The sequence below is a fragment of the Scyliorhinus torazame genome, chromosome 7 (genome assembly GCF_047496885.1).
Source record: "Scyliorhinus torazame isolate Kashiwa2021f chromosome 7, sScyTor2.1, whole genome shotgun sequence".
NCBI lineage: Eukaryota > Metazoa > Chordata > Chondrichthyes > Carcharhiniformes > Scyliorhinidae > Scyliorhinus > Scyliorhinus torazame.
This window is the reverse complement of record NC_092713.1, coordinates 10,025,537-10,051,944: the sequence shown is the minus strand read 5'-3', so window position 1 is coordinate 10,051,944 and position 26,408 is coordinate 10,025,537. Positions and strand designations below refer to the sequence as shown.

Sequence of the window (26,408 nt, the reverse complement as noted above, 5' to 3'; positions counted from 1 at the left end):
TCTCTCTGGGCCGGGACCCTGTTCTCCCTGGGCCGGGACTCCCTTCTCTCTGGGCCGGGACCCTGTTCTCTCTGGGCCGTGACTCCCTTCTCTCTGGGCCAGGACCCTGTTCTCTCTGGGCCGTGACCCAGTTCACTCTGGGCCGGGACCCTGTTCTCTCTGGGCCGGGACCCTGTTCTCTCTGGGCCGGGACCCTGTTCCCTCTGGGCCGGGACCCTGTTCCCTCTGGGCCGGGAAGCTGTTCCCTCTGGGCCGGGACCCTGTTCTCTCTGGGCCCCAGGACCCTGTTCTCTCTGGGCCGTGACCCTGTTCTCTCTGGGCCGGGACCCTGTTCTCTCTGGGCCGGTACACTGTTCTCTCTGGGCCGGGACCCTGTTCTCTCTGGGCCGGGACCCTGTTCTCTCTTGGCCGGGACGCTGTTCTCTCTGGGCCGGGACTCTCTTCTCTCTGGGCTGGGACCCTGTTCTCTCTGGGCCGGGACCCTGTTCTCACTGGGCCGGGACCCTGTTCCCTCTGGGCCGGTACACTGTTCTCTCTGGGCCGGGACCCTGTTCTCTCTGGGCCGGGACCCTGTTCTCTCTTGGCCGGGACGCTGTTCTCTCTGGGCCGTGACCCTGTTCTCTCTGGGCCGGGACCCTGTTCTCTCTGGGCCGGGACCCTGTTCTCTCTGGGCCGTGACCCTGTTCTCTCTGGGCCGGGACCCTGTTCTCTCTGGGCCGGTACACTGTTCTCTCTGGGCCGGGACCCTGTTCTCTCTGGGCCGGGACCCTGTTCTCTCTTGGCCGGGACGCTGTTCTCTCTGGGCCGGGACTCTCTTCTCTCTGGGCTGGGACCCTGTTCTCTCTGGGCCGGGACCCTGTTCTCACTGGGCCGGGACCCTGTTCCCTCTGGGCCGGGACCCTGTTCCCTCTGGGCCGGGACCCTGTTCCCTCTGGGCCGGGACCCTGTTCTCTCTTGTCCCCGGGACCCTGTTCTCTCTGGGCCCCAGGACCCTGTTCTCCCTGGGCCGTGACCCTGTTCTCTCTGGGCCGGGACCCTGTTCTCTCTGGGCCGGGACCCTGTTCTCTCTGGGCCGGGACCCTGTTCTCTCTGGGCCGGGACCCTGTTCTCTCTGGGCCGGGACCCTGTTCTCTCTGGGCCGGGACCCTGCTCTCTCTGGGCCGGGACCCTGTTCTCTCTGGGCCGGGACCCTGTTCTCTCTGGGCCGGGACCCTGTTCTCTCTGGGCCGGGACCCTGTTCTCTCTGGGCCGTGATCCTGTTCTCCCTGGGCCGGGACCCTGTTCTCCCTGGGCCGGGACTCCCTTCGCTCTGGGCCGGGACCCTGTTCTCTCTGGGCCGGGACTCCCTTCTCTCTGGGCCGGGACCCTGTTCTCTCTGGGCCGTGACCCAGTTCACTCTGGGCCGGGACGCTGTTCTCTCTGGGCCGAGACCCTGTTCTCTCTGAGCCGGGACCCTGTTCTCCCTGGGCCGGGACTCCCTTCTCTCTGGGCCGGGACCCTGTTCTCTCTGGGCCGGGACTTCCTTCTCTCTGGGCCGGGACCCTGTTCTCTCTGGGCCGTGACCCAGTTCACTCTGGGCCGGGACCCTGTTCTCTCTGGGCCGGGACTCCCTTCTCTCTGGGCCGGGACCCTGTTCTCACTGGGCCGGGACCCTGTTCCCTCTGGGCCGGGACCCTGTTCCCTCTGGGCCGGGACCCTGTTCTCTCTGGGCCCCGGGACCCTGTTCTCTCTGGGCCCCGGGACCCTGTTCTCCCTGGGCCGTGACCCTGTTCTCTCTGGGCCGGGACCCTGTTCTCTCTGGGCCGGGACCCTGTTCTCTCTGGGCCGTGACCCTGTTCTCTCTGGGCCGGGACCCTGTTCTCTCTGGGCCGGGACGCTGTTCTCTCTGGGCCGGGACCCTGTTCTCTCTGGGCCGGGACCCTGTTCTCTCTGGGCCGGGACCCTGTTCTCTCTGGGCCGGGACCTTGTTCTCTCTGGGCCGGGATCCTGTTCTCTCTGGGCCGGGACCCTGTTCTCTCTGGGCCGGGACCCTGTTCTCCCTGGGCCGGGACCCTGTTCTCTCTGGGCCGGGACGCCCTTCTCTCTGGGCCGGGACCCTGTTCTCTCTGGGCCGGGACCCTGTTCTCTCTGGACCGAGAACCTGCTCTCTCTGGGCCGGGACGCTGTTCCCTCTGGGCCGGGACCCTGTTCTCTCTGGAACAATACGGCACAGGAACAGGCCCTTCGGCCCTCCAAACCTGTACCGGTAATGATACCACCCTTGGCCAAAACCCTCAGCACCTCCTAGTGCCGTATCCCTCTAAACCCATCCTATCCATGTGTTTGTCAAGATGCTTCTTGAATGCCGCTATGGGCAGCACAGTAGCAGAGTGGTTAGCACTGTTGCTTCACAGCGTCAGGGACCCGGGTTCGATTCCCGGCTTGGGTCACTGTCTGTGCGGAGTCTGCACGTTCTCCCCGTGTCTGCGTGGGTTTCCTCCGGGTGCTCCGGTTTCCTCCCACAAGTCCGGAAAGACGTGCTGTTAGGTGAATTGGACATTCTGAATTCTCCCTCAGTGTACCCGAACAGGCGCCGGAGTGTGGCGACTAGGGGCTTTTCACAGTAACTTCATTGCAGTGTCAATGTAAGCCTACTTGTGACACTAATAAAGATTTGATTATTATCTGTTTCCACAACCTCCCCTGGCAACGCGTTCCAGGCACTCACCACCCTCTGTGTAAAAAACCTGCCTCGCACATCTCCTCGAAACTTTGCCCCACGGACCTTAAACCTGTGCCCCCTGGTGACTGACCCCTCCACCCTGGGAAAGAGTGCCTGCCCATCCACTCTATCCATGCCGCTCACAAAACAGTTATAATAATAATAATCTTTATTAGTGTCACGAGTCGGCTTACATTACACTGCAATGAAGTTACTGTGAAAACCCTTGTGAATACTGTGAAAAGTTTGAAAGTGAAAGACACTCAGTTTATTTAGTTTAATGAGGGATGCGTGTGCGTGCGTGTATGTGTGTGTGTATGTCTGTGTGCTGTGTGTGTATGTCTGTGTGCTGTGCGTGTATGTCTGTGTGTGTGTGAGTGTATGTCTGTGTGCTGTGTGCGTGTGTCTGTGTGTGTGTGAGTGTATGTCTGTGTGCTATGTGCGTGTGTCTGTGTGTGTGTATGTCTGTGTGCTGTGTGCGTGTGTCTGTGTGTGTGTGAGTGTATGTCTGTGTGCTGTGCGTGTGTCAGTGCGTGCGTGTGTTGGTGTGTGTGTCGGTGTGTGTGTGTGCATGTGTCAGTGTGTACATGTCTGTGTCGGTGTGTGCTTGTGTCGGTGTGTGTGAGTCTGTGTCTGTGTGTGTGTGCACGAGTGTCGGTGTGTGCGTGTGTCGGTGTGTGTGAGTCTGTGTCGTGTGTGTCGGTGTGTGTGTGTTGGTGTGTGTGTGTGCATGTGTCAATGTGTGTATGTCGGTGTCGGTGTGTGCTTGTGTCGGTGTGTGTGAGTCTGTGTCGTGTGTGTCGGTGTGTGTGTGTCGGTGTGTGTGTGTCGGTGTCGGTGTGTGTGTGTCGGTGTCGGTGTGTGTCTGTGTCGGTGTGTGTGTGTCGGTGTCGGTGTGTGTGTGTGTGTCGGTGTGTGTGTGTCGGTGTGTGTGAGTCTGTGTGTGTGTCGGTGTGTGTGTGTGCATGTGTCAATGTGTGTATGTCTGTGTCGGTGTGTGTGTGTGTCGGTGTGTGTGTCGGTGTCGGTGTGTGTGTGTCGGTGTGTGTGTGTGTGCATGTGTCAATGTGTGTATGTCTGTGTCGGTGTGTGTGTCGGTGTGTGTGAGTCTGTGTCGTGTGTGTCGGTGTGTGTGTGTCGGTGTGTGTGTGTCAGTGTGTGTGTGTGCATGTGTCAATGTGTGTATGTCTGTGTCTGTGTGTGTGTGTCGGTGTGTGCATGTGTCGTTGTGTGCGTGTGTCGGTGTGTGTGAGTCTGTGTGTGTGTTGGTGTGTGCGTGTGCATGTGTCAATGTGTGTATGTCTGTGTCGGTGTGTGCTTGTGTCGGTGTGTGTGAGTCTGTGTGTGTGTGTCGGTGTGTGTGTGTCGGTGTGTGTGAGTCTGTGTCGGTGTGTGTGTGTCGGTGTGTGTGTGTCGGTGTGTGTGAGTCTGTGTGTGTGTGAGTCTGTGTGTGTGTGCGTGTGTCGGTGTGTGTGTGTCGGTGTGTGTGTGCGTGTGTTGGTGTGTGCGTGTGTCGGTGTGTGTGAGTCTGTGTGTGTGTGCGTGTGTCGGTGTGTGTGTGTGTCGGTGTGTGTGTGTGTCGGTGTGTGTGTGCGTGTGTTGGTGTGCGCGAGTGTCGGTGTGTGTGTGTGTGTCGGTGTGTGTGTGTGTGTCGGTGTGTGTGTGTCTGTGTGTGTGCGCGAGTGTCGGTGTGTGTGTGTCGGTGTGTGTGTGCGCGAGTGCCGGTGTGTGTGTGTGTGTGTTTGTGAAGTGAGTGTCTTATTAGCGTTAGTCGTGGGTGAAAAATGGCAATGATCCAGAAATGAACGTGAGGAGACCGGAATCTGTGGTGAGCCAGGTGTCCGATGGTCAAAAAAAAACCACAATTCTAAAAGTGCCTGATGAGAAGGAATAGCTGCCACAATCTCAATTATTACAGCAGTCTTTCCAGGATAGGATGACAAATGTAAACATTGAAAAAAAGTGTTGAAAGGTGGAATTGGGGGAATCTCTTCAAAGCAATTAAAATGTCAGAAGACGTGAACACGAACAAGCATAGCTTTGTCAGCCGCAACTTCGACCGTCTAACCATCGCCTGGGAGCCAGAGCATTGTGGATTCAAAGCGAAGATTGACAGATTGTCATTCGTCAGGTTATTAAGGGGTACAGAAATAAGATACGGATCAGCTGTAATCTGATTGAATGATAGAACTAGCTGGAGGGGCTGAATGGTCTCTTTCTCCTTCTGTGTAAGGATTGGCCTGTGGATATCCACTGCTCTCCCGTTGGAGACTGTAAGTCAGTTAAAATGTCTTAAAACTTCCTCAAATCGTCCTGATTGGGTGGCCATGATTTAGTCAGGGTATACTCCAACAACAACTTGCATTTATGTAGCACCTTTTTAATGTTGTAAAACATTCCAAGGCACCTTACAGGATTGTTGATGCTGACCCGTATAAGGAATCGTAGCACCTTACTGACTGGTTACAGCAAAGAAAGAGACCAGTCCTTTATCATGTCCATACTGACTGTCTGCAAACATAACTCGCCCAGTCCCACTCCCCACCCTCTTCCCATCCTCTCCCCCTCCCCTCCCGGGATTTGTGTTTTGTCATATAACTGTCTAATCCCCTTTTTTGTGCCTTGATTGAACCTTCTTCCAGCACGGTCTCAGGCAGTGAATTCCTGATCAGGGGATCTTCGGACAGTCAATGAGGTTGGTTCAAAGCAGTGTCGGAAAGAAGGGAAGAGGGTTTGAGGGGCGCACGGGTTTAGGGAGGGAATCTCAGAGTTTAGCGGCTAGGCAGCTGAGGACGTGGTAGTCAATGGCAGAGCAGGTAAATTGGAGATGTGCAAGATGGCAAATTGAAGGAGGAGGGATATCCTGGAGGGTTGTGAAGCTGGAGAAGATTACAGAGAGAGGAAGAGCTGGGACGGAGTGCAGCGGCACGGTGGCACAGTGGTTAGCACTGCTGCCTCACAGCGCCAGGGGCCCGGGTTCGATTCCCGGCTCGGGTCACTGTCTGTGCGGAGTCTGCACGTCCTCCCCGTGTCTGTGTGGGTTTCCTCCGGGTGCTCCGGTTTCCTCCCACAGTTCAAAGATGCACAGGTTAGGTGGACTGGCCATGCTAAGATCGCCACTGTGTCGCCCCACGGACAAAACATTGCCAGATCGGGAACCGATGTAGGTGAGTGAGAATGAGAGGGTGATGGGTCATTGTCCCACTAATGATTAAACGTAAACCTCCCATGCACACTGGAACCACCTACTGAGTTTTAGCAATGAATCTTTTCCTGACACACTTCGGCTGAAAGCTGACACATCCCTCGGCCTATTATCAGTCTTAAAGCTCAACGCACACAACAAAAATAAGCCTGGGCTCCAACTATTCCAGCACCTTGATTTCTTTCCCTTTTAATCTCAACGAAAACCCGACAGCGACAAAGAAAAGGAGAACTTTTTACCTTTTGGCCTGGGAGACCGGGAGGACCGACTGGACCAATGGGACCTGGCTGACCCTGCGTGAGAGAAGATTGACAAGATCAGACACAAAGACAGAAAGCTCCATGTGTTGTCGATAATGCCAAAGGGACTCCGTAAACACCTCTCCTCGTTTTGTGTGGGATTTCTACCTATTGCACCGAATCCGAAGGATTCACAGGGGGAAAAAGTGCTGAAGCGACTTGGGGAATAAAGCAGGGGCAGGGAGGCTAATTGGACAACTCTACCAAAGAGACAGCACAGACACCGGGGCCAAACGGCCTCTTTCTGTGCCCTGTGATTCGAAGCTCGTTTGAATATCTTTAACCTCCTCCCTTTCTGCATTTTGTCACGTTTAGAAGAACGAGGGTGGATCTAATTTAAATGTATATTCCGACTGGGTTTGACCGGGTCGATGCTCACAGGCCGTGTCCTCCAATCCGGCTAGTCTTGACCATGGGGGTCACCACCTCCACGTATCAGGGGCGAAATTCTCCGGTATCGGCGCGATGTCCGCCGACCGGCGGCAAAAACGGCGCAAATCAATCGGGCATCGTGCCGCCCCAAAGGTGCGGAATCCTCCGCATCTTGGGGGGCCGAGCCCCAACCTGAATGGGCTAGGCCCGCGTCGGACTAATTTCCGACCCGCCAGCTGGCGGGAAAGGCCTTTGGTGCCCCGCCAGCTGGCGCGGAAATGACATCTCCGGGCGGCGCATGCGCGAGAGCGTCAGCGGCCGCTCACGGCATCCCCGTGCATGCGCTGTGGAGGGAGACTCTTCCGCCTCCGCCATGGTGGAGACTGTGGCGAAGACGGAAGGGAAAGAGTGCCCCCACGGCACAGGCCCGCCCGCGGATCGATGGGCCCCGATCGCAGGCCAGGCCACCGTGGGGGCACCCCCCGGGGCCAGATCGCCCCGCGCCCCCCCCCAGGACCCCGGAGCCTGCCCGCGCCACCTTGTCCCGCCGGTAAGAGAGGTGGTTTAATCCATGCCGGCGGGACAGGCAATTTATCGGCGGGACTTTGGCCCATCCGGGCCGGAGAATCGAGCGGGGGGGCCCGCCAACCGGCGCGGCGCGAATTTGCCCCGCCGAATATCCGGTACCGGAGACTTCGGCAACCGGCGGGGGCGGGGTTCACGCCAGCCCCCGGCGATTCTCCGACCCGGCGGGGGGTCGAAGAATTTCGCCCAAGATCTTAAAATGTGAACAGGATTTTGATCAGGTGGATTCAGAGAAACAATTTCCTCGGGTGGGGGCATCGAAAATGGCGGTGAAATAATCTTAAAATTAGAGGCAGGCCGTTTGGGACGGAAATCAAACGATGATTGGAAGAAACCTGGAGCTGTCTCCCCCAAAAGGCTGACGGTTGGAGTGGAGATTGATCAATTGTTGACTGGTGAAGCTATTTGGAACATGGAGCTCAGGTGGTTTAATGACGCCGTTTCAGAGACTTGCCAGGTCAGGTGACCATTACGTTGCCCTCAAAAGAGACGACAGGTGGGTAAATGAAGCTAGGGTTTTATTTTATTCTTTCACGGGTCGTGGGCTGTGCCAGCATTTATTGCCCATCCCTAATTGCCCTCGATGGATGTGCAATTAAGAGTCAACCACATGGTGTGGGTCTGGAGTCAGGGGCGAAATTCTCCCCAAACGGCGCGATGTCCGCCGACTGGCGCCCAAAACGGCGCCAATCAGACGGGCATCGCGCCGCCCCAAAGGTGCGGAATGCTCCGCATCTTTGGGGGCCGAGCCCCGACCTTAAGGGGCTAGGCCGGCGCCGGAGGGATTTCCGCACCGCCAGCTGGCGGAAACGGCCTTTGTTGCCCCGCCAGCTGGCGCGGAAATGACATGTCAGGGCGGCGCATGCGCGGGAGCGTCAGCGGCCGCTGAAAGCTTCCCGCGCATGTGCACTGGGGAGAGTCTCTTCCGCCTTCGCCATGGTGGAGACCGTGGCGAAGGCGGAAGGGAAAGAGTGCCCCCACGGCACAGGCCCGCCCGCGGATCGGTGGGCCCCGATCGCGGGCCAGGCCACCGTGGGGGCACCCCCGGGGTCAGATCGCACCGCGCCCCCCCCCCCCCAGGACCCCGGAGCCCGCCCACGCTGCCTTGTCCCGCCGGTAAATAGGTACTCTAATTTACGCCGGCGGGACAGGCAATTTCTCGGCGGGACTTCGGCCCATCCGGGCCGGAGAATCGAGCGGCGGGGCCTGGCAACCGGCGCGGCCCGATTCCCACCCCCGCCGAATATCCGGTACCGGAGACTTCGGCAACCGGCGGGGGCGGGATTCACGGCGGCCAACGGCCATTCTCCGACCCACTGGGGGGTCGGAGAATGACGCCCCATGTGTAGGCCAGCTCAAGGAGTCGAATGGTCTCTTCCTGCTCCTAATTTCTGAACTGCCAGCACTGATCCATTTGAAAGGATGCGGTTTGATTTCCCCCTGGCCTGATTGGCTGACGTTGAAAACATCATCAGCTCCAAAACGAGCTCTTGCAAATTGAAACACTCATTCAGGTCCACCGCCGCATGCAACATGGATATGGAAAGCCAATGGACGAGCAATGATTCCAGCCCCACCCCCACCCCTGCAGAAACCAAACCCATGTGAAACAGAAGAGAAGGAACACAGACAAAAACCTCCAAAACAACACATGCATCGCACCGACAAACCTTTGCAAAACCACATCCCAACATTGATCTCATGCATGTCAGTCAAGCTCCTGCAATTCTCATTCCTTTAGTGACATATCCTCCTCAGAAAGAAATGGTGTTGAGTGAACAAGGTGGACCATGCAGGTGACCAACAGTGATGGAAATGAAATGGCAGCACAGACACTGTGACATGTGAGGCTCCCGCTGACACAGGACATGGAGGACACCCCAGTCTAATTTACCTGTTCTCCACGTGGTGCTTTAATGGGGAATATGCCTCGTTCTCCTTTTGGACCCTAATGTAGGAATCACGTACACACCAACATAAACAAAACAAAGACAAATCAACTTGCCACAATACTCAACAATTCAGGTGATCAATAACCATGGTCACATAAATAACTGTGAAGAATTCCCATTTACGACAGTGAACGTAACACAACTATTGATGCCTGGTTTGCAGGATTTCACTGGGTAATTGTTGAATGGGAGACTTATTGTTGAGTTTTTAGGACATGCACGAGGAAAACTGTACCAACCTGTTCGATGTTTCTTCTTCATTGGTGAGTTAAGTTCTAATCTACAAGTGGTAAGCCACTCCACAATGGAAACACTCAGTCACCATTTTGTCTCTTCCACACATACAAGGGTTTCATTTCTCAATTCAATTGAAAATAAGCTTAGCCAACGTACTGGAGGAAAATGTTGTTCTATTACTCATTTATGATATTTAAATCTTAAGGGTTGTGTGTCTGGTGGACCGGTCAGCAGTGGGCAGAACGTAACGGTGTCATTTTAAAACAAAGCACCCTTCTTAATTGTTGAACAAGGTTCCTCGCGTTTTGGTTTTTTTTGGCCACTGGCAATGGTGCATCTCTGACGCTGGAGGATCTGGGTTAAAGCTCCAGCTCCGGTCTTGAGCTTAGAATTTAAGAGGACATTATAGCCCAGTACTGAGGGAGTGACGTACCGCTGGAGGTACCAGCTGGAGAGAAGGTTCTGAAACTCAGGGTGGCCCGGGATGTTCCAATGCACTTTACGCCAAGGAAGTACTTTTGAAGTGCAGTTACTGGTGTAAGGTGGGAAGTGGATCAGCCAGTCTGTGCACAGCAAGCTTCCACAAACAGTAGCACAAGTGGATAGCACTGTAACTTCACAGCGCCAGGGTCCCAGGTTCGATTCCCTGCTGGGTCACTGTCTGTGCGGAGTCTGTGTGGGTTTCCTCCGGGTGCTCCAATTTCCTCTCACAGTCCAAAGACGTGCAGGTTAGGTGGATTGGACACGATAAATTGTCCCTAGTGACCAAAAAAATGGTTAGGAGGGGTTATTGGATTACAGGGATAGGGTGGAAATGAGGGCTTAAGTGGGTCGGTGCAGACTCGATGGGCCGAATGGCCTCCTTCTGCACTGTTTGTTGTATGTTCTATGTAAACAGACACAAAGCAGATCAGTGGAACATCCCACTGTCGATCTGCACAGCTGCAGGGGACGCTGGTAAATTTGTGCGATCATCTTTCTAGATTGACATCACAGGCAGGAAGCTGGAAGAACTGAAAGTTGTATCTCAAAGCACCTTTAACCTAGGAAGTCATCTCAAGGTGCTTCAAAGCAGTGATTATCGAAGACAATTTGACACAGAGTCACCTATGGAGCTCTTCAGACTAGTTATCAAACGTTTTGAATGTTAAGAGCATCTCCAAGGAACACAGAGAGGAGGAACGAGGCAGAGAGGTTTAGGAAGAGAATTGTGGAGATTGGGGATCCAGGTGGCTGATCGTGGAGCCGCCAATGATGGAGCGATTGAAATTGGGGAAGAACAAAGAGGTCAGAATTAGAGGAGTGCAGAGATGGAGGAGATGACAGAGATAGAGAGTGGCGAGGCCTTGGAGGGATTTATAAACAAGGATAAGCATCTTAATATCGAAGCATTGTTGGACCTGACAGCGTAGGTCAATGAACACGGTGACGATGGGTGAATGGGGCTTGTTTTGAGTTTTGGTGAAGGCAGCAGAGGTTTGGATAACTTGGGTCACTGAAATATGCAAAATAGGGGTCAGCAGCTGTTAAGGACCTCTTGTAAATTAGTTGGCGAAACAACGAATGAAATGGGATTCCTCTAGAATGCTCCAGTTCCAGGTAAGCTTTTATCCTGTTCCTAGTCCTTGAGAGCTGGGAGCGTATGTATTTTTGCAATTATTCAATAGCTTTTAATTATTGGCTTGCAAAAGGATATGTTTTAACTTTTCCAACCCCCTTTCACTTAGGAATGTTACAATTAACAAAATGATAATTAATCCACAGTAGAAAAATGTACTTGGCTGGAGGCTTGTTTCCTCTCGGCTTGACCTTCTGGGAAACGAGCTAGCGCGAGGAACTGGGTGAGTCGAGGGATGTTTTCTTTTGTGTGAATCAGCAGACGTTTGACAGCTGGGATATTAAATTGATCAAACTTTGCATTTCCCGATTGTTGTCCAGCGGGGTGGAGTTGCTCTCACCTGGTTCCATTCCTATCCATCACACCGTAGGCGGAAAATCACCATCGATAGTTCCTTCTCCCATTCTTACATCCTTCCCTCTGCAGCCCCCACAACAGTCTATCCTTGGCCTCATCCTATCTCTAATCTACATGCTGTTGCCTCTAGGCGACATCAGTCAAAACTAATATAGCTGGGCTCGGATGGATAGAGTGCTGAAGTCAATCCTTTATTCATTCGTTAGCTTTTCTTTTGAGAAGTACCCACTAATCCCAGGCACACAGCCCTCCTTCAGTCCACTCCTACATATATATGAGCACAGGCGAGTCCCCAGTTAATTGGTATTGTAAGGGTCCTTCATCTTTGTTCTCTTACTTCCCCTTTCTATTATTTTGCCGTTATCATCTTTCATCCAGGATTAATGGACAGGTATCTTTCAGTCCAGCAGAAGAGAGAGTGAGCAATTCAGAAGTTACAGGAGAGAGCACTCTGCTAGTTTGAGCAGGAGCTTCAGCCGTTTTGGCACCAGAGAGAGAGATGAGGTGGGACTCGGTTTGCTTAATCGGGCGGTGGTCAATGAATTGGCCCAAAAGGCTGCACTCTGCCCAGTGACAGCTGGTGATTGAATCCTATCCCCGTGGAATCACTTTCAGAGTCCCAAGGAGCTCAGTCTGACTCCCAGACACACAAGGACAAGGGCTTCTCCATCTCCAGAAAGGCTGTGAGTGCTGTATTTCTGAAACTACAGAGAACCTGAATGAATGAACGAATCTCCGGTTAAAACCCCTCAAACTGAAAGCAAAGCTTGAAGAGGAGTTATGGACTGGAAACAACCATCTGACACAACGACTCTTTTTCCCTTTTACTTATGATTTTTACCCCTATCTTCCCTTTTGTCTGTCTCGTGTGTGTGTGGGGGGGGGGGCGGGAAGGGGGGCAAGTTAAAGTGGGGAATTGGAAATTAGATAATAGTTAAACAATTGTATTTACCGCGTATTTCTTATAGTTAATGTTATTAATTGTGTTTGCAATTAAAAACCTGGTGACTGTAATTATCGGGTATTTTTTTCAGAATTATTAGTTAAGTGCTGTGACTCCGAGTCAAGTGGGGCTGGAATTGACCGAGCATTAGCCTAAGGTGTAGTAACAGAATCAATAAACACCATTTGACAATATAGTGTTAGTTTTCACATGGAATCTAGTGACCTGCAGCGCTATCTCACCAACACCTCCCAGATCTCCTCCACTGCTGCCAAGTTATCAGACTGCTTACCTGGCACCCAGCACTGAATGAGCAGAAATTTCCTTCCAATGAAACATAGAACCATAGGAATTGGGAGCAGGAGGAGGCCATTTGGCCCTTCGAGCTCGCTCCCCCATTCATTATGATCATGGTTGATCATCCAATTCAATAGCCTGCTCCTGCCATCCCCCCCATATCCTTTGATCCCTTTAGACCCAAGTGCTATATCTAACTCCTTGAAAACGTTTAGCCTCAACTGCTTCCTGTGTTAGCGAATTCCACAGGCTCGCCACTCTCTGGGGGAAGACATTTCTCCTCATCTGTGTCCTAAATGGTTTACCCCGTATCCTCAGACTGTGGCCCCTGGTCTGGACGACCCCAATATGAATCTTAGCTCCCAATGAAATATTGGAAAGACCAAAACCATTGTTTTCAGTCCCTGCTCCAAATTTCATTCCCCAGCAACCGGCTCCATCACTTTCCCCAACAACAGCCCGAGATTGAGCTGTCCGCTCGCAACCTTGGTCCTGAGATGTGTACCTGACCACATACTCACACCCTCACTCAGACTGCCTACTTCCACCTCTCTATCATCGACTGACTTTACCCTTACCCCAGCTCATCTACTGCTCAAACCCTGATTCATGCCATGGTTACCTCTGGACTTGACTTGTCCAACACTCAGCTTTCCCAAACAGGCGCCGGAATGTGGCGACTAGGGGCTTTTCACAGTAACTTCATTTGAAGCCTACTTGTGACAATAAGCCATTTTCATTTCATTTCATCAGTTTTTCGGAGCTAAGATTCAGCCAATCGTGTCAGAGATTGCTATCGCTTTGTCATGCAACTTAACTGAAGACACATATTTTAAAATTGAGCTTTCAAATTATTCCTACAAAGTAGTAAGGCTCATTTATTGTGCTTCAAAAAGGTCCATGCATGTTAAACAGAGGAGCTGTGGAGTTAAGGACATGTAGGTTCCTCTTGTCAACAGTTTGTTGGATCGTGACAAGTACAGCCGTTCCACCCTCTTTGAGATAAAGGGGCAAAAATGGATTAGGGGGTGATGCCAGAGCCAAGGAGGCCCACGAGGCTGGATTTCTTTATTCTTGAAAAGAAAGGGATGAGGAGGTGAACCCTATGGTGAGGTGTATCAAATTCTGAAAGGTTTTACTCGTGTAGGAAAGAGCATAACTAGAGGCCGTCAATATAAGACAGATGAACAAGTTATACAAGATACTCGTCTGTCTCCCTATTGAAGGACGGTGATCACACAGTACTTGGCAGGCCAATGAAGTACTTTTATGAAGTGCGGTCACTGTTATAATGTAGGAAACATAGCAGCTAATTTGTACACAGCAAGATCCCACACACAGCAACGGGGTCATGGCCAGAATAACAATAGTCATGTTGATTAAATACTGACCAGGACACCGGGGAGACCTCTCCTGCTCCTCTTTGAAACAGTGCCGTGGGATCCTTGGCAGCATCCCCGCGGGAGAGCAGGCAGCGTTCCGAAGAACCGCCTGCCCACTCGGAACGTCAACTCTGTTTCTCTCTCCACAGCCGCTGCCAGAAATGCCGGGTTTTTCCAGCATTTTCTAACCTTGACATACAAGCATGTTACATAAGAACATAAGAACTAGGAGCAGGAGTAGGCCATCTGACCCCTCGAGCCTGCTCCACCATTCAATGAGATCATGGCTGATCTTTTGTGGACTCAGCTCCACTTTCCGGCCCGAACACCATAACCCTTAATCCCTTTATTCTTCAAAAAACTATCTATCTTTATCTTAAAAATATTTAATGAAGGAGCCTCAACTGCTTCACTGGGCAAGGAATTCCATAGATTCACAACCCTTTGGGTGAAGAAGTTCCTCCTAAACTCAGCCCTAAATCTACTTCCCCTTATTTTGAGGCTGTGCCCCATAGTTCTGCTTTCACCCGCCAGTGGAAACAACCTGCCCGCATCCATCCTATCTATTCCCTTCATAATTTTATACGTTTCTATAAGATCCCCCCGCATCCTTCTAAATTCCGAGTACAGTCCCAGTCTACTCAACCTCTCCTCGTAATCCAACCCCTTCAGCTCTGGGATTAACCTAGTGAATCTCCTCTGCACACCCTCCAGTGCCAGTACGTCCTTTCTCAGGTAAGGAAACCAAAACTGAACACAATACTCCAGGTGTGGCCTCACTAACACCTTATACAATTGCAGCATAACCTCCCTACTCTTAAACTCCAACCCTCTAGCAATGAAGGACAACATTCCATTTGCCTTCTTAATCACCTGTTGCACCGGTAAACCGACTTTTTGCGACTCATGCACCAGCACACCCAGGTCTCTCTGCACAGTAGCATGTTTTCATATTTTATCATTTAAATAATAATCCCTTTTGCTGTTATTCCTACCAAAATGGCTAACCTCACATTTGTCAACATTGTATTCCATCTGCCAGACCCTAGCCCATTCACTTAACCTATCCAAATCCCTCTGCAGACTTCCAGTATCCTCTGCACTTTTTGCTTTACCACTTATCTTAGTGTCGTCTGCAAACTTGGACGCATTGCCCTTGGTCCCCAACTCCAAATCATCTATGTAAATTGTGAACAGTTGTGGGCCCAACACTGATCCCTGGGGGACACCACTAGCTACTGATTGCCAACCAGAGAAACACCCATTAATCCCCACCCTTTGCTTTCTATTAATTAACCAATCCTCTATCCATGCTACTACTTTCCCCTTAATGCTGTTACCCATGGTGGGAACTGCTAATCGCGGTTGTGGAAGCGAGGTAAGTGGCCTACTTTCACAATTAGCGAATTAATCACAAGTTTTGATTTTTGCTTGGCCATTTCTGTTCTTTATGATGCTGACCGAGACACACAGCCATGTTTCAGGAAAACGCAGTCTCGGTTCTTGCCCCGGGCCTGAGTTCAACTCACATATGGCTGCAGTCACTCACAGCAGATAATGATTTAATGGTTTAAGAAGACTGGAAGAGTTCAAAGGGTGCCTGCATATGGAAAGCGGTAGGTTAGTGACATAGATTAATTGCCTCACAGTCGCATATACCTTTGAGCCTGAATCTCCCGGCAATCCTGGATTCCCATGTGCGCCGGCTATCCCCTAGACACAAGAAATAAAAGTTTTTGATGAGTGGCAGCATTATATTTACATTTTACAATATGACGACATTAACTGGCTTTTTTTTAAAAAAGGAATTCCATTTGGAATTGATACAGTTCTCTATAACTTACAGGTTTATTTTTAAACCTCACGGAAATTCCGTTCAGCTTTCCCAACTCTGGTAGACTCCAGCAGTAAATAAAACAGCTGAAGGAGGGGCGGGTTTAATCATCGCAAACCAGATGCACATCAGTGAACCCGACCTTCCTGTCGGCGGGGGTCCCCGTGGCTCTCTGCCTGGGCGGCAGGTCTGAACCACAGGGCATTAACCTCCACCGCCGGTAGGACGCGGAGGCAGATTTCTAGTCCACCCAGCTGGAAAAGGGAAATGTTGACCCACCGCCCTCCCCACAGGGCCGTGATCCGCACACACCAGCCATCATCCAGGGACTCCGAGATGATGTGGCGACTTCTACGTGCATCTTTAAACCCGGAGCTACCGTGAGCGATGTGGGCAGCATGGCAGCACAAGGGGTTAGCACTGTGGCTTCACAGCTCCAGGGTCCCAGGTTCGATTCCCCGCTGGGTCACTGTCTGTGCGCTGGGTCACTGCCTGTGCGGAGTCTGCACATTCTCCCCGTGTCTGCGTGGGTTTCCTCCGGGTGCTCCGGTTTCCTCCCACAGTCCAAAGACGTGCAGGTTAGGTGGATTGGCCATGCTAAATTGCCCTTAGTGACCAAAAAAAGGTTGGGAGGCGTTATTGGGTTACGGGGATAGGGTGGAAGTGAGGGCTTAAGTGGGTCGGTGCAGGCTCGATGGGCCGAATGGCCTTCTTCTGCACTGTATGTTCTATGATCTATGTTCTATGGTGGCAGAGGCGCCAATGTTCTCTCCATAACACGGTGGAAGTGAGGGCTTAAGTGGGTCGGTGCAGGCTCGATGGGCCGAATGGCCTTCTTCTGCACTGTATGTTCTATGATCTATGTTCTATGGTGGCAGAGGCGCCAATGTTCTCTCCATAACACGGTTGACCAGCAATCTCTCCCGCTCTTAACGCCTGCCACCTGCATGTATTCAACACACCTCCCTTGGCCATTGAGTCCTGGGGTGGGACTCGAAGCCACAGCTTCCAGCTCAGAGACAGGGACGCTACCCACAAGGCCTCCTCTGCTGGAAACATGGGTGAAAAAACAGACAAACGATCAACAGATGCATGAGAAAACTAACGGCAAGATTACAGCGAGAGTGCCTGTGAACCCGCACTTAAACCCCGGCCATTCACCTTGAGTTACAAACGTACCTATCAAATCGGAGCAGAAATAGGCCATTCGGCCCCTCGAGCCTGCTCCACCACTCAATAAGATCGTGGCCGACCTGTTTGCGTTTTGAATTCCACATTCCCATCTACCCGTGATAACCTTTGATCCCGTGCCTACCGAAAATCGATTTACTGCCACCTTCAAAATATTCAGCGACCCCGGCCTCCACCACCTTCTGACGCAGAGAGTTCCAAATTCGCACAACCCTCTGAGAGACAATTTCCCCCCATCTCTGTTCTATCAGGGTTGCCTCTAATTTTAAAACAGGGCCCCCTGGATCTGGACTCATTTGAAACTTACACGATACCGAGAGGCCTGGATAGAGTGGACGTGGAGAGGATATTAACGACGATAAATTCCACATAATTGAAGTAAAACACTGCAGATTCTTGCGATCTTCAATAAATACGGAAAGTGCTGGAAAATCTCGGCATCCCCGCAGAAAAACACACCGGATGGGATTTTCCGTCTCCCGCCCCCCCTCGCCGTGTGTTATCCAACAGCAGAGACAGCTCCCCATTGGCTGGGGAGCGGGAGCGTCCAGAACCGCTGATGTCAACGTGTTTTGTGTTGATCATCGGCCGTGCCGCGGGGAACTTGCCTGGGGGGTGGGGGGGGGGGGGGGGGGCGCCATCGGCGGACCGGAAGGTCCCTGGGGATTTCAGTTAATTTCAGTTAATGGTCCGAGTGCATTGTGACTTTTCTTTGGGACTCAAGCTGTTCATTCGATTTATTTTACCGCCCAATCAATTCTTTTGTTACAAACCTCACGGGCTGGATTCTCCCTCCCCGCCCACGGCAAGATCGCCACGGGCGCGACACCGACAATGAAGAAACCCATTGACCTCGCCGGGCGGACGCGGCAGGAGAACCCCGCCCATTCGTTGGTGGTATCCAGTTTTCCTGGGAACAGGCGATTCCACAAATCTACCAACCCACTGTGTGCAAAGTGTTGAGTCTAAAGTGTCCATTCAGCAGTCCTCTTTGTGACCCAGGTCCTGTGCCCCTGCTGACAGAGTCTGCCACTGTCGCCAAGCTGTTTTGTTGGGGTACAATTTATCTTCACCTGTTACAATCTGGAGGATTTCAGTGAGATCTCAGTCTGAGCCTTCCTCGTCCAACACAAGAAGTGAAGAGGAGCAGGATCTCGCAGACCCCTCAGTCAGCTTCTCCATTAGACCAAATGGATTCTCTGCTGGCGGTATTCCCCGTTACGCCGGCAGCGCACCCACACCCGGGGGTTTCCCGACGGCGTGGGGCTGGCCCACAATGGGAAACCCCATTGGCCGGCTGGCAAGACGGAGAATCACACTGCCGGCGGGGACCGCGGGACGGAGAATCCCGCTGCCGGCGGGGACCGCGGGACGGAGAATCCCGCTGCCGGCGGGGACCGCGGGACGGAGAATCCCGCTGCCGGCGGGGACCGCGGGACGGAGAATCCCGCTGCCGGCGGGGACCGCGGGACGGAGAATCCCGCTGCCGGCGGGGACCGCGGGATGGAGAATCCCGCTGCCGGCGGGGACCGCGAGACGGAGAATCCTGCTGCCGGCGGGGACCGCGGGACAGAGAATCCCGCTGCCATCGGGGACCGCGGGATGGAGAATCCCGCTGCCGGCGGGGACCGCGGGACGGAGAATCCCGCTGCCGGCGGGGACCGCGGGATGGAGAATCCCGCTGCCGGCGGGGACCGCGGGACGGAGAATCCCGCTGCCGGCGCGGACCGCGGGACGGAGAGGGGACTGCGGGACGGAGAATCCCGCTGCCGGCGGGGACCGCGGGACGGAGAATCCCGCTGCCGGCGGGGACCGCGGGACGGAGAATCCCGCTGCCGGCGGGGACCGCGAGACGGAGAATCCTGCTGCCGGCGGGGACCGCGGGACAGAGAATCCCGCTGCCATCGGGGACCGCGGGATGGAGAATCCCGCTGCCGGCGGGGACCGCGGGACGGAGAATCCCGCTGCCGGCGGGGACCGCGGGATGGAGAATCCCGCTGCCGGCGGGGACCGCGGGACGGAGAATCCCGCTGCCGGCGCGGACCGCGGGACGGAGAGGGGACTGCGGGACGGAGAATCCCGCTGCCGGCGGGGACCGCGGGACGGAGAATCCCGCTGCCGGCGGGGACCGCGGGACGGAGAATCACGCTGCCGGCGGGGACCGCTGGACGGAGAATCCCGCTGCCGGCGGGGACCGCGGGACGGAGAATCCCGCTGCCGGCGGGGACCGCGGGACAGAGAATCCTGCTGCCGACGGGGACCGCGGGACGGAGAATCACGCTGATGACGCGGACCGCGGGACAGAGTATCCCGCTGCCGGCGCGGACCGCTGGACGGAGAGGGGACCGCGGGACGGAGAGGGGACTGCGGGACGGAGAATCCCGCTGCCGGCGGGGACCGCTGGACAGAGAATCCCGCAGCCGGCGGGGACCGCGGGACGGAGAATCCCGCTGCCGGCGGGGACCGCGGGACAGAGAATCCCGCTGCCGGCGGGGACCGCGGGACGGAGATTCCCGCTGCCGGCGCGGACTGCTGGACGGAGAGGGGACCGCGGGACGGAGAGGGGACTGCGGGACGGAGAATCCCGCTGCCGGCGGGGACCGCGGGACGGAGAATCCCGATGCCGGCGCGGACCGCGGGACGGAGAGGGGACTGCGGGACGGAGAATCCCGCTGCCGGCGGGGACCGCGGGACGGAGAATCCCGCTGCCGGCGGGGACCACGGGACGGAGAATGCCGCTGCCGGCGGGGACCGCGGGACGGAGAATCCCGCTGCCGGCGCGGACCGCGGGACGGAAAGGGGACTGCGGGACGGAGAATCCCGCTGCCGGCGGGGACCGCGGGACGGAGAATCCCGCTGCCGGCGGGGACCGCGGGACGGAGAATCCCGCTGCCGGCGGGGACCGCTGGACGGAGAATCCCGCTGCCGGCGGGGACCGCGGGACGGAGAATCGCGCTGCCGGCGCGGACCGCGGGACGGAGAGGGGACTGCGGGACGGAGAATCCCGCTGCCGGCGGGGACCGCGGGACGGAGAATCCCGCTGCCGGCGGGGACCGCTGGACGGAGAATCCCGCTGCCGGCGGGGACCGCGGGACGGAGAATCCCGCTGCCGGCGGGGACCGCTGGACGGAGAATCCCGCTGCCGGCGCGGACCGTGGGACAGAGAATCCTGCTGCCGACGGGGACCGCGGGACGGAGAATCACGCTGATGACGCGGACCGCGGGACAGAGAATCCCGCTGCCGGCGCGGACCGCTGGACGGAGAGGGGGCCGCGGGACGGAGAGGGGACTGCGGGACGGAGAATCCCGCTGCCGGCGGGGACCGCTGGACGGAGAATCCCGCTGCCGGCGGGGACCGCTGGACGGAGAATCCCGCTGCCGGCGCGGACCGCGGGACGGAGAATCCTGCTGCCGGCGGGGACCGCGGGACAGAGAATCCCGCTGCCGGCGGGGACCGCGGGACGGAGAATCCCGCAGCCGGCGGGGACCGCGGGACGGAGAATCCCGCTGCCGGCGGGGACCGCGGGACAGAGAATCCCGCTGCCGGCGGGGACCGCGGGACGGAGAATCCCGCTGCCGGCGCGGACCGCTGGACGGAGAGGGGACCGCGGGACGGAGAGGGGACTGCGGGACGGAGAATCCCGCTGCCGGCGGGGACCGCGGGACGGAGAATCCCGCTGCCGGCGGGGACCACGGGACGGAGAATCCCGCTGCCGGCGGGGACCGCGGGACGGAGAATCCCGCTGCCGGCGGGGACCGCGGGACGGAGAATCCCGCTGCCGGCGGGGACCGCGGGACGGAGAGGGGACTGCGGGACGGAGAATCCCGCTGCCGGCGGGGACCGCGGGACGGAGAATCCCGCTGCCGGCGGGGACCGCGGGACGGAGAATCCCGCTGCCGGCGGGGACCGCTGGACGGAGAATCCCGCTGCCGGCGGGGACCGCGGGACGGAGAATCCCGCTTCCGGCGGGGACCGCTGGACGGAGAATCCCGCTGCCGGCGCGGACCGCGGGACGGAGAATCCTGCTGCCGACGGGGACCGCGGGACAGAGAATCCTGCTGCCGACGGGGACCGCGGGACGGAGAATCCCGCTAATGACGCGGACCGCGGGACAGAGAGGGGACCGCTGGACGGAGAATCCCGCTGCCGGCGGGGACCGCTGGACAGAGAATCCCGCTGCCGGCGAGAACCGCGGGACGGAGAATCCCGCAGCCGGCGGGGACCGCGGGACGGAGAATCCCGCTGCCGGCGGGGACCGCGGGACAGAGAATCCCGCTGCCGGCGGGGACCACGGGACGGAGAATCCCGCTGCCGGCGGGGACCGCGGGACGGAGAATCCCGCTGCCGGCGCGGACCGCGGGACGGAGAATCCCGCTGCCGGCGCGGACCGCGGGACAGAGAATCCCGCTGCCGGCGCGGACCACGGGACAGAGAATCCCGCTGCCGGCGCGGACCGCTGGCCGGAGAGGGGACCGCGGGACGGAGAGGGGACTGCGGGACGGAGAATCCCGCTGCCGGCGGGGACCGCGGGACGGAGAATCCCGCTGCCGGCGGGGACCGCGGGACGGAGAATCCCGCTGCCAGCGGGGACCGCGGGACGGAGAATCCCGCTGCCGGCGGGGACCGCGGGACGGAGAATCCCGCTGCCGGCGGGGACCGCGGGACGGAGAATCCCGCTGCCGGCGGGGACCGCGAGACGGAGAATCCCGCTGCCGGCGCGGACCGCTGGACGGGGAATCCCGCTGCCGGTGGGGACCGCGGGGCGGAGAATCCCGCTGCCGGCGGGGACCGCGGGACGGAGAATCCCGCTGCCGGCGGGGACCGCGGGACGCAGAATCCCGCTGCCGGCGGGGACCGCGAGACGCAGAATCCTGCTGCCGGCGGGGACCGCGGGACGGAGAATCCCGCTGCCGGCGGGGACCGCGGGACGGAGAATCCCGCTGCCGGCGGGGACCGCGGGACGGAGAATCCCGCTGCCGGCGGGGGCACGCCGCACCAGTGGGCAGAGAATCTCGCCCCATATCTTCCATCTCAAATCCACTTTTCTGCCTGATCCCAAGATCCTTCCATTATCGTATTTCCTTCCCGAAGGAGGGTGAATATTCAAACCTTCCTTAGTCTCTCGTAGCTCAGTAGTTCCGTTAGTTTGTCAGTTTAGTGGCTCATATAGAATAATACACAATGTATTCAGTCCATTGTGTCTGTGATGGTTCTCTTTCTCCACAATCCTGCACATAATCCTGTTGCAATTATTTATCCAGTTCCCTTTTGCAAGTTATTATTGAATCTGCTTCCACCGCCCTTTCAGGCAGCACCTTCCAGATCACAACAACTCGCTGTGTAAAAAACATCCTCCTCATCTCCCCCTCTGCCTCACAACAACTCGCTGTGTAAAAAACATCCTCCTCATCTCCCCCTCTGCCTCACAACAACTCGCTGTGTAAAAAACATCCTCCTCATCTCCCCCTCTGCCTCACAACAACTCGCTGTGTAAAAAACATCCTCCTCATCTCCCCCTCTGCCTCACAACAACTCGCTGTGTAAAAAACACCCTCCTCATCTCCCCCTCTGCCTCACAACAACTCGCTGTGTAAAAAACACCCTCCTCATCTCCCCCTCTGCTTTTTTTGCCAAACTCCTCCTGTCAATAGAACCTGGGGCGTCATTCTCCGCCGGCGGGAGTCTCCGTTTTGCCGGCGCCCGGGGGTTTCCCGATGGCGTTGGGCTGCCCCACAATGGGAAACCCCATTGACCGGCCGGTGTAACGGAGACTCCTGCCGGCGGGTCGGGGCAGAAATGTGGCGGGGCGGGATGGAGAATTTCGCCCCAGATTCTCCTTTTTGACTCTGTCAAACCCCCTGATAGTATTGAGCAGGTCACCCCTTAACCTCCGCTGCTCTGAGAAGGAGAATCCCAACTTCTTCAGTCTCTCCACGTTAACTGAACCATCCCTGGCCGCATCCTACTCAATTTCTTCCTCACACACCCTCTCCGAGGCCGTGACATCCTCCCGAAAGTGTGGTGCCCAGAATTGGCCACCTTCCCCCAGCTGAGGGCAAAGCAGTGTATTTTAAAGTTTAGTTTTTACTTCCTCGCACTTGAAATGAAATGAAAATCGCTTATTGTCACAAGTAGGCTTCAATGAAGTTACTGTGAAAAGCCCCTAGTCGCCACAGTCCGGCGCCTGTTCGGGGAGGCTGGTACGGGAATTGAACCGTGCTGCTGGCCTGCGTTGGTCTGCTTTTAAAGCCAGCGATTTAGCCCTGTGCTAAACCAGCCCCTCTTCCTGTCTGATTAAAAACATCAAAGATGCTTTATCAGCAGCTTCCCGAGTTTCTTGCCGCCTTCGAAGGTTTGTGTCTTCCAACATCTCTCACCTGCTGACTAGTTGTAACATTTGGTTTATGTTGCCCCCTACATTGATCTCCCAACGCCTCCAACAAGCCAGGACATTCAATGGTCAGAGTTGTACAGTAGGCTCTGGGTGATTCAGACTAATTTCCTATGCACGTCCTCCACCACACCTGGAAACAATGTTCTCTCCTTCGGTCTAGACATCAAAAACTCTAATCTGCATCTTTGTTTTCTTAAGTCGTTCATTGGATGTGGGTGTCCCTATTCCAGTTATGCGACTTGATGCCAAATCCCGGGATTGAAGCAGGAACATTTAAATTTTCAGTCTAACGCTCTCCCAACGGAGCGCTTTCGGCTGATGCTATTACGGTTATGAGGGGAGATTGGACAGGTTAGAGTTGGGCTGGTTTAGCACTGGGCTAAATCGCTGGCTTTGAAAGCAGACCAAGGCAGGCGGCAGCACGGTTCAATTCCCGCACCAGCTTCCCCGAACAGGCGACTAGGGGCTTTTCACAGTAACTTCATTTGAAACCTACTTGTGACAATAAGCGATTTTCATTTCCTTTTCCCTAGAACAGAGATGGCTGAGGGGTGAGCTAATTGGGGTGTACAAAATTATGAAGGGCTAAGGTCCAGGAAATGCCTATATTTTTAAAATTCATTTATGGGATGTGGGTGTCGCTGGTCAGACCAGCATTTATTGCCCATCCCCAGTTGCCCTTCAGAAGATGGTGGTGAGCTGCCTTCCTGAACCGCTGCAGTCCCTGAGGTGTAGGTACACCCACTGTGCTGTTAGGGAGGGAGTTCCAGGATGTTACCCCAGCGACAGTGAAGGACCGGCCGATATATTTCCAAGCCAGGGTGGTGAGTGACTTGGAGGGGAACCTCCAAATGGTGGGGTTCCCAGTTATCTGCTGCTCTTGTCCTTCTAGATGGTAGTGTTCGTGGGCTTGGAAGGTGCTGTCTAAGGAGCCTTGGTGAGTTACTGCAGTGCATCTTGTAGATGGTGCACACGGCTGCCACTGTTCGTCGGTGGTGGAGGGTTTGAATATCTGTGGAAGGGGGAGCAATCAAGCGGGGCTGCTTTGTCCTGGATGGTGTCGAGCTTCTTGAGTGTTGTTGGAGCTGCGCTCACCCAGGCAAGTGGGGAGTATTCCATCACACTCCTGACTTGTCTCTTGTAGATGGTGGACAGGCTTTGGGGCGTCAGGAGGTGAGTTACCCGCTGTAGGATTCCTAGCCTTTGACCTGCCCTGGTAGCCACAGTATTAATGTGGCTAGTCCAGTTCAGTTTCTGATCAATGGCAACCCCAGGATGTGGGGGATTCAGCGATGGTAATGCCAGTGAATGTCAAGGAGAGGTTGTTAGATCCTCTCTTGTAGGAGATGGTCATTGCCTGACACTTGTGTGGCGTGAATGTAAGTTGCCCCTTGTCAGCCCCGAGCCTGGATATTGTCCAGCTCTTGCTGCATTTGAACTTGAACTGCTTCAGTATGTGAGTCATTAATGGCGCTGAACATTGTGCAGTCATCTGCTAACATCCCTACATCTGAGTTTATGATGGAAGGAAGGTTATTGATGAAGCAGCTGAAGATGGTTGGGGCCTCGGACACTATCCTGAGGAACTCCTGCAGTGATGTCCTGGAGCTGAGATGATTGACCTCCAACCACCACAACCATCTTCCTTTGTGCCGGGTATGACTCCAACCAGCGGAGAGTTTTCCCCCTGATTCCCATTGACCCCAGTTTAGCTCGGGCTCCTTGATGCCACACTTGGTCAAATGCTGCCGTGATGTCGAGGGCAGTCACTCTCACCCCACCTCTGTCATTCAGCTCTTTTGTCCATGTTTGAACCAAGGCTGTAATGAGGTCAGGAGCTGAGTGACCCTGGCGGAACCCAAACTGAGCGTCCGTGAGCAGGTTATTGCTGAGTAAGTGCCGCTTGGTAGCACTGTTGATGACTCCTTCCCTCACTTTGCTGATGATGGAGAGTAGACTGATAGGGCGGTAATTTGCTGGGTTGGATTTGTCCTGTTTCTTGTGTACAGGACATACCTGGGCAATTTTCCACATTGCCGGGTAGATGCCAGTGTTGTAGCTGTACTGGAACAGCTTGGCTAGGGGCATGGCAAGGTCAGGAGCACAAGTCTTCAGTACTATTGCTGGAATATTGTCAGGGCCTTTGCAGTATCCAGTGCCTTCAGCCGTTTCTTGATATCACGGGGAGTGAATCGTATTGGCTGAAGACTGAATTTGTGATGCTGGGGACCTCCAGAGGAGACCGAGACGGATCATCCACTCGGCACTTCTGGCTGAAGATTGTTGCGAATGCCTCAGTCTTGTCGTTAGCACAGATGTGCTGGGCTCCTCCATCATTGAGGATGGGGATATTTGCCTCTTCCTCCAGTGAGTTGACTCTATACTGCCCCTCAAGGGAGATTAGGGATGGGCAATAAACCCTGGCCCAGCCAGCAATGCCCACGTCCCAGGAATTAATTTCAAAAATGATACTGTCCACCATTTCCTCAGCTGAGGGGTCAATTACTGGGTGACACAGATTTAAGGTGATTGGTAGTAGGATTCGAGGGGACATGAGGAAAATCCTTTTCACCCAGAGGGTGGAGGGCGTCTGGAATTCACGGCCTGAGTTGGTGGGTTGAGGCTGAAACACTCAACTCACTGAAAAGGTCCCTGGATCTGCATCGAGAGTGCTGGAACCTGCGAGGCTGTGGAGCAGGCGCTGGAAAATGGGATTGGAATGAGCGGTTGGTTTACTTTTTCTCCATTCTGGCCGGCACAGACGCAATTGGCTGACTGGCCTTTATCTGCACTGTAGCGTTTCTGTGATTCTATGTTTCAAGCACATTGCTGTTTGTGCGATCTTTTGCTGTGCGCAAATTAGTTGCTGTGTCGCCTGTATAACACAGTGACTGTGCTTTAAAAAGTACAGTCGTGAAGAGTTTTGGTGGCAAGCGCTGTATAAAAGCAGGATGTTCTTTATTTTGGGAAACCTCAAACAGCACATTCCGTGATTGGGAAGTTATCAAAATAGGGACTGGACAAGGTGGACTTCTCTCAC

General features: G+C 55.3%; 1 protein-coding gene across 1 annotated transcript in view; it reads right to left on the bottom strand.

Annotated features, from left to right (window-relative positions):
• LOC140427240 (uncharacterized) overlaps positions 1-26,408 on the bottom strand; it is a 435,573-nt gene that overhangs the window by 349,469 nt on the left and 59,696 nt on the right. The window contains 3 exon segments of the mRNA XM_072512840.1: positions 6,146-6,199; positions 9,057-9,110; positions 15,608-15,661. Of these exon segments, the coding sequence (XP_072368941.1) occupies positions 6,146-6,199; positions 9,057-9,110; positions 15,608-15,661 (162 nt within the window).